General features: G+C 37.6%; 1 protein-coding gene across 1 annotated transcript; it reads left to right on the forward strand.

Moving 5' to 3' along the window:
- Positions 1-11,114: 11,114 nt before the first annotated feature.
- Positions 11,115-11,746, forward strand: IFNE (interferon epsilon; the record flags this gene model as incomplete). The annotated part of the gene is made up of 1 exon (XM_084236133.1): positions 11,115-11,746. One exon carries the CDS (start codon positions 11,115-11,117, stop codon positions 11,694-11,696), a length of 582 nt encoding a protein of 193 aa, XP_084092259.1. The 3' UTR covers positions 11,697-11,746.
- Positions 11,747-13,304: the final 1,558 nt, after the last annotated feature.

Consider the following 13,304-nt stretch of genomic DNA (forward strand, 5'->3'; position numbering starts at 1 on the left):
AGATCCCAGCTCTCCTTTTGTACCAAACCATCAGAGGGTTCTATCATAGGCAGTTCTGGGATCATGTACCTCCTCCTGTCTAATCATGCCTCGCCTGCTAAACCTGGCTGTCTCAATTGTAGGAACTGTGGATAGGAACTTCTCTTCATAAGGAGTGTAAACAGTGTCTCCCAATACTCACCAAATGCCAACACTGACAAGTTTAGAATTGTTTTCCTACTGTCATATGCTGTTTAGACTTCCACACACATAATTTTGTTGATTAAAAAATATCATAACCTCATTACTTCTTTTTTCCTTCTATTATTCCTCTTTTTCATAATGTACCTTGTCCTTTAAACCATGTATTTACAAGATTTTCTCACCTACTTGCAAGATTTAAGTATTCTGATATTCCAGAAAGTCTTAAACCTTAGAGATTTCTTGCTGCTCTTTTTTTCCTCATTTTTCATAATAGGGTTCACATAAATTCCCAATTTGGGAGGGGGGGTTATCCTCTCTTTTATTATCCCTTATCATATTGCCCACAAGAATTTGGGATAAACTGTTTGGGGAGTATGCAAAGTTAGGTCTCATTTCAAGTTCTACTTTATGCCAGTTCCTTTGATACCCCACAAATGAATTTGAGGTTCAGTGATTTGCTGAGTAAATGGGTTAGGGAAGTCATGAGAAAAATAAAGGACTTTCTAGATTAAATGAATATAGTCTAATATCTTGTGAAATTTGAAAGATCTTTCAACTTTAATTTAGTTCCTAAGTTACACCAAATATCTCAGTAAATGACTTTATCTCCTACCATAAATAGCCTTGGCTTTTAACTTAATTCCATCTTACACTTTTCTTTATGTGCTCCTATAAACACCCTTTTATGGTTGTGACCAGAATCAGAATTAAACACTTCTTTATTTTGGTCTTCCTTAACTTTCTTAAACATTGTTTAAGAAATTTTAAAAATAGTAATCAGGGCCTCCCTGGTGGTGCAAGTGGTTAAGATGCAACCTATGAAGCCATCCGCAGTCACTACAAGCACGAGTTCAATCCCCGGCCAGGGAGCAAACCACATGGTGCAGCAGACCTCTCCAGGTTCATCTACTGCTCCCCTCAGCAGTGTATTTCAGTCAATCCACCTGTTCTGTTCCCCACTCTGTCTCTGGTGAATCCTCTCACACCCCGAACCTCTGGCCTGTACCCCAGTTCTTGTATGCATAAATAAATCTTTTTTAAAAATGAAAATAAAAATAGTAATCAAACAGTGTGCTGATACACCTTCCATGGCATCGCTTGCCTTTAGCTAATTTTTGTAATTCTTGTTAATGTGTTTTATTGTAAGGGTTTATTTTCTAGCTCTTAAGAGATGGCAAATTACAGGAGAATCTAAAAGGTAACAGCGTATTTTTTCTCGCTAGAAAGCCAAGAAGAGTAATAATTTAAAACAAACAAACAAAACAAACAACAGTGCAAGGATACACCATTCAAAACCAATCTCTAAGGAAGCAAATGAGGAGTATCTAGATTTCAATGCTATCATTGATAGTCATATGGTAAATATTTGTTTAAATGACTGACAATTCTCATTGTTGAAATACATAAAACTTAGTTATTTTAGACCTTCACAATCTAGATTTTAAAGGTGTAGCAAGTACTAAAAAAATCAATTTCCTTTGGGGGAACATAAACAGTAATTAATGACAGCACTACTTTCCAGGAAAAAAAAAGTTAACTGTATAGGTGTCAGTGAAACTTCATCCTTTCAAAAGATTGCCAAAGATATTCTCATTGCCTTACCTGCATCTCTTTTCCATGGTCCACATCCAGTGTCCTCGTTTTTTTTGTTTGGGACTTAGAAGCACACCTGGATTCCTTTCTCTTTGTTTATTTTAGCTTAAATTTACATATCTGCCAATAGATCAATGTTCTTTGTCTATTGTTTTCTAATGTCTCTAAGGCAAAGAACATCTAAGAGTCATCATGTTATTAAAAGAACACCCCATGAATTGTTGCTATGACAACTGTAATTATACAGTAATAAGCAAATTAGATATTACCTTGAGAAATAAAGGTAAATCATGGCTCACACTAATAATGGTTCCAGGCCAATTTATGAGGAAAATGCCTACAATTTTGAAAGCTCTATCCATTAACTCATCTGTACATAAATTAGGAAATGCTGCTAGTATTTGATTTTAGTAGTAAACGCTAGAGATTCAACTTGCAAAACCTTTGTTCCATTGAATCTAAGAATGAATGGTCTTAGTTATTTACCTCTGGATAACTACAAAATGGCAGGTCAGTCCAATGTAAAATTTTAAGGCTTTCAGAAAATTTTCACTGCTTTCGTCATTTAAAAAAATTGGTTGTTCCTGTAATTATATCTTGATAAATCACAAAATGCTACTGCTCGTGTTTTAAGGCCATCAGCTTCCTCCCACCCTCCCCTCTATCATACACGTATGCACTTTTGCTTTTCACATCATTTTCTGGTTATTGCTGAATAGATATAAATTAGAGATGGAAAGTATGCACAATTGTGTTTGGGTTTATACCATCCTTAAGAAAAATGTGCTGAAAACATCTAGGGATGGTAATGCAAAAGGATATGATCAAGAATTATGAATCAAAATCACAAATTTTTAAAGTTCATATGATGAATATAAAATATATCCCATTGGTCTCTGAAATTCCAACAAATAAAGTCTTGCCATACTATAACTCAATCATCAATAACCAGCTGACTGTCATTCCATAGTGTCTGTTTATCCCCCTTCTGTAAGTTATTTTTTGAAATGTTATTTTTTGCTTTGTACATAAATGTGATGCATGCTGATGGCTAAAAGAAAAACAATTCCAGAGGGCCTCCGAAACTGATGTAACTAAACCATCTTGAAAGTATCAGAGCACAACAGCCAGGGAGTCCATTTATTTCAGAGTGATCTTAATCTTGTTCTGACCTTCAGGATGGATGGGATGAGGAGGAAAAGGTTCAGTTTAAAGTCCCAAGGCAAATGAATGGTTTCATTATATGACCTGACTCTATCTGCACCACAGTCACGGTGACAAAGAGAACATTTGTTCCTGTGCCTAAAGATTTTTTTATAAACCTTTATTCCTGCACCAAAGAGAACTGTCACCACACAGGATGTTATCAACAACCTTGTCATCATTCCAACTCACTCCACCCATGCCCCAGTTGCTACCTGTTGGGTGTGTATTACCATTCCCAAGTCATCTTCTCTTGAATTTCATGAGGGGCCACACTGGGCAGCTGTTTTGCATCTTTAGAATGACCTCCCTCATCTCTCATTCACACGTGACCCAAGGCAGCGCAGATTGGGTTTCCCAGCTTCCTAGGTTAGTCAGAGTGAAGTTGGACACTGAAAGATGGGGTCAAATGAGGGTGGCCTCAGGAAGCTGATCATGAAGATAAACTGACCCAATGTTAATGAGTGTAATTAAGCCCAGAAATATTGAAAATAAATTATAGAAAATCCATTCAATACTTCCTTTTTGTGCTCTGGGCCTAGATTTCCACTCTTCATAACAAACTTTATGTATCTCCTACAGTACCTTTAATGCAATTTTTAAAGCAGCAATAGCTTGTCTTTGTTTTCAAGTTTATTTAGAAGAGCACCTTGTTTATTTGAGATGATCTTCTTTATCTGAGCCTGCAAGAGTATTTTTACCCAGAATTTAGGAGAACTCAGGTTCCTGGCATGGCATGGCATGGCTGTTTCGATATCTCCCACCTCATGGTCTTGTGATAATAGTTACAACAATAGTTACACCAATCTGAGCATTTCCTGGAACCATGTTAGGTGATAGATTTCGGACCAGTCATCCTTCCGATGCTGACTGTTGACGGTGCCAAGTGTCACCAGGCAGTCAGACTTGGACACTGAACAAACTCATTAATCTTCAGACCAGGTCAGGCACCAGTTTTCATATCTGCTTTTGGGTGGTTACACAAGGTAGCAGTATCGATTTTAGACAACTGTATCACTTGATAATTGCTTAGAGCCTTGAAAAATGTGGGCCAGATTAAGAAAGCAAAGGACAAAGCTTCTAGCTTTTTGATATTTTATCATCTCCTGGGTTTTTTTTTTTTTTTCTTTTTTACTCTACCAAGTAGTGAAGCCAACTGAGGTCTTCTGAAAACTCAGTGAATAATGAATCCCCAAAATGACAAAGCCCATGAGACTTTGTCTCTTTTAATCTGTCTAGTGTTTCTTCAAGAAAGAAAGAAGTAACAAACCTAGGAGGCCAGTGGTCTGGAATCTTAATTCAGTCCTTATATGAGAAGAATTTCATAGTATCAAATCAAATAAATACAAATTGAAGGAGAAAATAAACCCCAATGGGCAGGAAACAAATATCACATTACCAATACTAGACAATTTATATATGTTACCCTATTTAATCCTTGTAACTATTCTGCAAGGTTATTATTAGCATGCCTATTTCACAAAAATGGAGGCTTATTAAGGCTAATTAGCTCTCCAAGTGTTGTAAATCCAGTCTGCTGGGTTTCAAAGCCAATACTACCTCAGTGTAAAATACAAACTCTTTCAAATAGAGCATTTTGTTCCAAGAGAAAAAGAAAACATTCACTACAGTGTGAAGTTGACCATTTTCCTAAAATATATATTTTGTCAGATCTTTTGCTATGATTAACCATCTGTAATTCTTACTAACTTTTATAGATCAAAAAAGTACTACACATTAAGACTTTTTACATGGGCCTCCCCAGTGGCACATCGGGTTGAGTGCAGCACTGTGAAGCTGTCTGCAGCCTCCCGCAGTGCCGGTTCGATTCCCACCCAGCCTGGGGAGACACCCACATGGTGCGGAGATCTCTCCTCTCATGCCTACTGCTCCCCTCACCAGTGTATTTCAGTCTTTCTGCTTGTTCTGCTCCCTGCTCTGTCTCTAGTGGATTCTCTCACACTCCCGCACCTCTGGCCTGTACCCCAGTGCATGTATAAATAAATAAATCTTTAAAAAAAAAAAAGACTTTGTACACTACTCTGGGAAAAATATCTTCACTCACATCATCTGGCCAATGAGCTATAAAGTGGCTAGAAGCTTGGTACAAAAGCTTTCTTGGCACCCAAGACCAAACACACACACACACACACACACACACACACACACACACACGCCATAGCTTTTTCCTAAGCCTGGTTCAGGCCTTTCAATCAGTGATATTTATTTAGTTTATTGATCCCAGGCTACAATATCAGAGTTCTCCCCTAATAGGTATGAAAAAGAGTTAATGCACCAAGCAGGGTGATAAATATCTTCTCACATGTCATCTCAATTATTGCTTTTGCTGTACTTTAGTTCATTCTATCCTGATTTTACAGATGAGGTCATGAATTCAGAACATTCAGAGCTGGAAAGTTCACCAAAGTAAATGACAAAGCTGGAATTTGAGCCTCTATCTCCTTGATTCTAAAATTGATCTCTTCCTTGTGCCATGTTTACATATGTCTTTCACACGCAAGCCTTCCATTTGGATGCTGTGTCTGCCTTTGTGCTTAGCTGTGACTTTGTATGGGTGCTATAAAGTGAGATGCACTGTGGAAAGTGTAATACATTAGATCACATGGAGCTGGGTTTTAATTCTCTCTTGGACTAATCATTACCGTTTGGTTGTTTATCCCACCTAATGACATTTTCACATATGTTTTTCAAATCTTGAATTTTTCTTTTGTTCCTTTTGTTTTATTTTCCACATCTCATTGTTTATGCTTGTTTTCATTTGCCTGCACTGCTTATCCATTTTTTCTTATAAGCAGCGAAATAGGGCTCCCACCCAGGCTATGCTATTGAAAATTCTATTTATCAACATCGCTAGTGACTTCATGTCATGAACTCCACACATGCATTTGTGTACTTCTTGTGCCTATCCACTGCTCAGCCTTGGACACTGGTAGACCATCCTTATTTCTTAAAAAACAATTTTCATTCTACTGATCTAGATTAATTCCTATATGTATTCCTATATTAATTCCTATATTAATTCCTATATTAATTCCACTCCTAATTCTCTATATGCATCCTCTTCTACCCATTCCATAAATACTGATCTTCTCAGGACTGATCACGAGCTACTTGTACTTCTCACTTTGTATATGGAAGGTCTATAGCCAGGGCATCAATTAATGGTAAAAGATGCTCTTAACTCATCTTATTCTGATCTACTTTTAGTTTGTGTTATACCATATTATTTGCTTATACTTTACTGTTTCTCCCTTCTCACCGTACCTAATCCAATTAAACCCCACTCCAAGAATCTTTATCTCTAGCTCACTGAGCAGACCTAAAGCAAAGATAGGAAGATAATAAATAAATCAAAAATTTGTTGACTTAATAAATATCATGAGGACCAGTATATGTTGTCAAAATACCTCTTACAGCATGCACCCAATTAATTCTTCTTTCTTTGGATTAATTGATATTTACTAAAAAACGACCAATGGAAGACAGATTTCATCTTATTTCCAGTGCTGATTGACAAGAGGGGTCTGCTTAAGAGAAGCTGAAAGTACTTAGATAGAGGTTAGTGGAAAAGAGTGCAATCATCTATTAGTACTATCACATCTAATACAAATAACATCATAATATCACTTATTAAGCATGGACCACATGCCATAAACTATGACATATACATTAAGAGGAATATCTCAATTAGCTCCCTGAGATATCATTAGTATCTTCATCTTTATAGTGAAAAACTGAGATGCAGAGACATTAATAGGTTGTCTGAGACCACACAGCAAACCTAAGAGATGAGACAGAAACCTAATCTGTTACACTTTAATATCCATGGATTTAAGCAACATATTCTTCTCATAATGAGGAATGGTGGCTTTTTTCCCTATATTTTTGCCATTCTTGACTTCAACTATAACGAGGAAAAGAAAGAACAATATAGGTGCTGATAGTATGCAGAAAGGACACTCTACCTGGGCCTCCCTGGTGGCTCAGGGGTTAAATCTCAGCGTTATCACCTCTGTGGCCTGAGTTAGATCCCTGGTCAGGGAGCTAACCCATATAGGGTGCAGCAGACCTCTCCTGTCCTGCCCACTGCTCCCCTCAGCAGAGCATTTCAATAGAACTGTTTGTTCTGCTCTCCACTCTGTCTCTCGTGAATCCTCTCACACCCCTCCCCCCCACACACACAACCCCACACACCTCTGGCCTACACCCCAGTTCTTCTGGGATGTAAAAATAAATAAATAGAAATCTCGAAAAAAAAAAAAAAAAAGAAATGACACTCTGCCCTATACAACCAAAGTTATCAAATCTCAAAAGTGGGTAATTTAGGTTTTTTAATACTATACATACACCTAATTTTCCTTTTGAAATAATCACAAAAATTGCCAATATAGGATAAAGAGCCTTGTTAATGGTAACTATTTTAAAGTAAGCTGCCAATCTGACACACTAATCGCTCAAATACTTGAATGAGTATTACCTACAAACAGGAACATTTCTCCAAGTAAACACAATATCATCATTAAAACTGAGAAATCAGCATTGTTATAGTGAATACCATAAAATACTCAGGCTTCATATTTACATTTATCTGGTTGTACCAATAATATTATTAGCAAATAGACACTGTTCAGAATCATGTCATGTATTCAGCTCACATATTCTTTATTTTTACTGAGTTTCCAGCAATTCACCAAAAACAGTTCAGGTTCCCTACCTAGCCACTGGTTCCCACAGAGGTTTCATTCATGTGCCTCCATGGCAGTACATTGTTACTCCTTGTTCGTCTCTTTCTCTATTAAATTTGGGGGGGGCAGTGGTTTGTCCTGTGTCCTTTCCACTCTATGGATCCAAAAAGAGTTTTTGACTTTTTGTTTGGCTTGTTCAGCTTTTTATTTGTTGTTAGAAAAGAAGGGTGACTTCCAAGCACCTTATGTGTAAAAAGTGAAACTGGAAGTCCTTTTAGTCTCTTAATCAGGAACAATTCCTTGGTCTTACTTTGACTGAAATATTACAGGGTGGTGGTTTTGTGGAAGGCTCCTCAATCTGAATTTAAGCTATGATTAGACTCGTGATTAGACTCAAGTTACTTATATATGGCAGGAAGAATCTTGAATCACACTTTCTCTGGTGTACGTGATTTCGACATGTCCTATTATGGAGGAACCCTTTAGTCCCTTAAGTAAGGTAGTGGCTGCCAGGCTATTCCACTCTGTCCCTTTTGTTTTTTTAAGATTTATTTATTTATGCATACAAGAACTGGGGTGTAGGCCAGAGGTGTGGTGGGTGAGAGGATTCACCAGAGAAGGAGTGGGGATCAGGACAGGCAGATTGACTGAAATACACTGCTGAGGGGAGCAGCGAGTTAGACAGGAGAGGTCTGCTGTGCCATGTGGGTAGGTTCCTAGCTGGGGATTGAATTCACCCTGCAGTGGCTGGCGATAGTTTGCTAGCACTGAAATTTTAACCCCTTTGCCACCAGGGAGGCCCTACTTTGTCACTTTTTAAAATGATGGAGTATTTAGGTAACTGTGTGAGGTAATGGATTTATTAATTAGTTTGACTGTAATCATGAATTCATATCTCAAAAGCATGTTGTATACCTAAAGTAAATACAACATCATAAGATTAAATTATTGGGTATTCGTAGGAAAGTCACAGGAAACTTTCCCTGCTCAGCAACTCAGGCTTTTTTTTTAAAAAAAAAAAAAAAGAAGAAGAAGATTTATTTATTTATTTATACAAGCACTGGGTACAGTCAGAAGCACGGGAGGGTGAGAGAATACACCAGAGCCAGAGCAGGGAGCAGAACAGGCAGACTGACAAAATACACTGCTGAGGGGAGCAGCAGGCAGCAGGAGAGGTCTGCGCGCCATGTGCCTCACCCGGCGGGTGGGGACCGAACCGGTGCTGTAGAGGCTGCGGGCAGCTTCGCAACCCAGCGCTCAACCGCTGCGCGCCACCGGGGAGGCCCAGTAACTCAGGTTTTGACTCCTACTCTACTCTGTTGCCTCAGGCACCAATACCCACTGCCAGGATATCTCTCCAGATGGACACTCACCTGGTCTTCTTAGAACTGTGGCATCAAATACCACAGTGGGTGCCTATGACTAGAAGGGAATGTTTTCCCCACATTAATGATCTAAGGTAGGAGCACTGTGGGCCCCTCCCTTCCAAGCATATTGATTACTTTTCCTGTCTATCTGTTGACTTTAGGACTAAATTTTTCAGGAAGGGCAAGGGAAGTAGAGATGCCATGTGAAACTACCTTCATCTCTAGCATTCTATGATAGACAATTCAATATGGTTAAATATTCTCAGATTTATACATAGAATATGGGCAGAGACATGTGTTGAAACCATTGGGAAAAATGACCACTCCTGAAACCATCACCAGAGGCACTGAATAGCCTGGACCAGGGCTAGAGGCAAACCACTGGGGAGTCTGGCAGAAGCACAAGGGCCATGAGTAGCAAGACAAGTCAGAAAATGTTAGAACCCCAGAAAAAGGAAGAGTGATTGTTGGTGGGTGCCAGAAAGTAACAAATGTCCATTAAGGTAGTCAAGGCAAAAAGGGGAAATATTTATGAATTCTAACCCATAAATATCTTAATATGAATTAGAGTGATTAGTAATCTTATGCATTATAGGAATGATTCATTCACAAACTATTAATGTGTTTCTGGCACACATCATTAGATGCCACAAAGTTTTTTCTCTTGCCAACAGTGCAGGCCTATACCTGGCTATAAGTAATTGATGTTATACTGCCATCCTTTGGTTGAATTTAAAGTTCAAAAAAAATTTATTAACAATCTATTTTGGTCTATTTTTAACATAAAAGTAATTAATTTTAGAATTATATTTTTTATTTAAAAAAATTTTTTTAAAGATTTATTTTATTTATTTATGCATACCCCATAAACTCAAGTAGTTTGAAGAAAAGATGAACATAATTGTGATTCATTTATTCATTTGTTAAGTGGAAATGAAATAATATACATTAATATTCACTATATTTTAAGCAGTATACTAAACTACATGATTATATAATTATTATATAACATTTCATTGTATGGATTTACCAACATTTATTTAAGCATTCCTCTATTGTTGGACTTACATACTGTCATTAACATTCTGCAGTTGTAATAACTTTATAATAACCTTCTTTTGCTAACTTTGTCCTCTTTCAAATTACTCTCGTAAACTAGGTCTTAGATATTATACTGCTAGGATAATATATAAACTAATTTAATATTGCTGATACATATTTTAAGATTAATTTGCTCAAGCATTTGTGCAAAATTACAGTTCTTGAGATTTTAAATTTAGTCATCTATAGAGATTTCACTTTTTGTCCTCAAATGCCTTGTAGATGCTACTACATGTCTCATGAATAACTAATTTTACTCTGAAAGTCTAGTCCTTTAAAACTTGTATTCTCGGGCCTTCCTGGTGGCAAAGGGGTTAAGACACAACCTAGGAAGCTATCCGCAGCCACTGCAGCATGAGTTAGATCCCCAGCCAGGGAGCTACCCACAGGGCGCAGCAGACCTCTCCTGACTCACCCGCTGCTCCCCACAGCAGTGTATTTCAGTCAATCCTCCTGTTCTGTTCCCCACACTGTCTCTGGTGCATCATCTCACCCATCACACCTCTGGCCTGTACCCCAGATCTTGTATGCATAAATAAATAAATCTTTTAAAAAATTGTATTCTCAATACAAGAACTTTACCAAGCTTGACTAAACATTTAGAGAACACATTGTGTTGAGTGAAACTTTGTACATAAAATATAGTGTGAATAATTGAGGAACATATTGAATGACTAGTCTGTAATTGTCTCAAGGAATGCATACAAAAGAAACAAGTTCTCTTGGTTACCTCCTCAAACCCAACATAATAGGGAAAGTGGAGGAAATGTTCAATGAGCATTATGAAAAGGGAAGCAGAAAGCCTAATATGTAAACTTGATGAAATGACAGCCTTAGAAAACAAAACCAACAAAAGAAAACACCTTCCAGAACAATCTGAGATGCATGAAAGGCAAAGTCACTAAACTTGGAGCTTTACACAAAATCTTCATAGAGCTAAGTGGAATATTTCACCTTCATCATGATTAGCAAATATTTCTTTGCAATTCTATTGCTATTGCTGGCCTCTTCCACTATCTTCTCCCTAGAACTTAAACTGGTTATCTTCCAGCAAAGAAGAGTGAACAGAGAGAGCTTAAAACTTTACAATAAATTGCAAACCTCGACCATCCAGCAGTGTCTACCACACAGGAAAGACTTCCTGCTTCCCCAGAAGTCTTTGAATCCTCACCGGTACCAGACCAGACAGGTACTAACCATTCTCCACGAAATGCTTCAGCAGATCTTCAGCCTCTTCAGGGCAAATATTTCTCCGGATGGTTGGAAGGAAAGCCACCTGGAAACATTCTTCATTGCACTTCATCAACAGCTGGAATACCTGGAAGCACGGATGGAGCTGGAAGCAGAACAGAAAAGTGGCTGCTTGAGGAGTGACTACCTTAGGTTACAGGTTAAAATGTACTTCCAAAGAATCTGGGATTTCCTGGAAAACCAAAAATACAGCAGCTGTGCCTGGACCATCGTCCAAGTAGAAATCAAGCGGATTCTGTTCTTTGTATTCAGACTCACAGAAAAGTTGGGTGAACAAGGAAGGGACCCTTGATTCATGTGGAGCAGGTTAACTGTAGGTTTTAAAAGCATGGGGTAGGTGGAGGGGTGAGAGGACTCTGCAGATACTATAATTTTGTCTGTTATAAAATGATAGAATTTTTATTTTATTTTATAGATATTTCCACTTTAAGATTATGTATATTGACTATATTTTGCAATGTCACTCTATATTATCTGTCATCTTAACGCTGGTATGAGTTGCGATAGATTCATTCATATTTCATAGCTGGTTCTTCAAAGGGCTATGACTTAAATAAAGTTGGTTTGGTACATATAATGAAATGTTTCCACTGTGATATTTTCCATTACATAAAACATTTGTTTCAATGCTTTATTTGCCAGCAATTGGCAGAAGCCATGAGAAATACTAGAAGTAATTTGTATTGCAAGATTTGAAATATCATTAAATACTGAATAGTTACTATAGGTGACATGATAGAAATATGGACCCAAGGACCTAAACAAGCAGTTTGCCAGGACAAAAAAATACATGAAAGGGGTTCAACCTCACTCATGCTACTACATGTCTCATAAATACCTAATTTTACTCTGAAAGTCTAGTCCTTTATTCACAGTTGAGTGAATAATTCAAAGTGAATATTGAACCACTTATAATCTATTGGAGATGTAAAAATCTGAAGTTTGGTTTAAGAAAATACTCTGTGGAGACTAAGTGGAAGAATATTCTTACAACTTGCCGGAAAACTGGAAATTGATGCAATCACTGTAGAGGAAATTTGACAGTACCTGTTGAAATGATGGATACATATAGATTTTGATCCAGCAATTCTAGTTCTAGAGCTCTATCCTATAAAAATGCTTGCACATGTGTAAAATAACTTACATACAATATTATTCATTGCAGCAGTATCTATAACATTGCACTACAGGAAACCACTCGAAGTCATGTAACTCAACAGAAGTAAGGTATATTCACACAAAGGAGCACAGTTCAGCTGGAAAAAAACTGGATGCTCTTTCTATAAAAACTGGGTGTTCTTCCTGTAAAGAGTACTAAAAATAGGCAAGATGCAGAAAAGTGAGTATAAAATACATTTGTGATTAAAATGCAAATTTTGCATTTGACCATCATTGTGTATGAATAAGTAAAGAATATATAAGACATAAATTACCATAATTACCTGCATTTTGGGCAGAGCTAGGGATAGACTGAAAGAAGAAAACTGTGGAAGAGCTTGTTTATATATATATATATATATATCTTCATTTTTAATCATGTGAATGCTACAAAGTAGAGTGAATTAAAGTGTATAAAATCACATTTTTCAGAAATCTGCATTAAGGAGTCTTGCTAGTAGAAGGAGGTGTTAGTTGAGTGTTAGGAGAGAGGGGACAGGGCCAGCCCGTCCTTGGTTCAGGTGACCTGAGGGTGGAAGTGGTGGGAGAGGGGTCTCCTCTGCCAAGAAGAAGGGTGCTAGGAGATGCCAGTGCTGAAGGGATCAGCTTTTCCAGCCAGGAATTCTTGGAAATCATCAGGGGACAAATGCCAGGGCAGAGACAGAGCTGGTGACTCTCCCACCATTACTAGTGACTTCAGCAGAGCCATGGCCAAAAAATCTGGCATCAGTTTTACTACTTT

The sequence above is a fragment of the Talpa europaea genome (genome assembly GCF_964194135.1).
Source record: "Talpa europaea genome assembly, chromosome: 7".
NCBI classification, from domain to species: domain Eukaryota; kingdom Metazoa; phylum Chordata; class Mammalia; order Eulipotyphla; family Talpidae; genus Talpa; species Talpa europaea.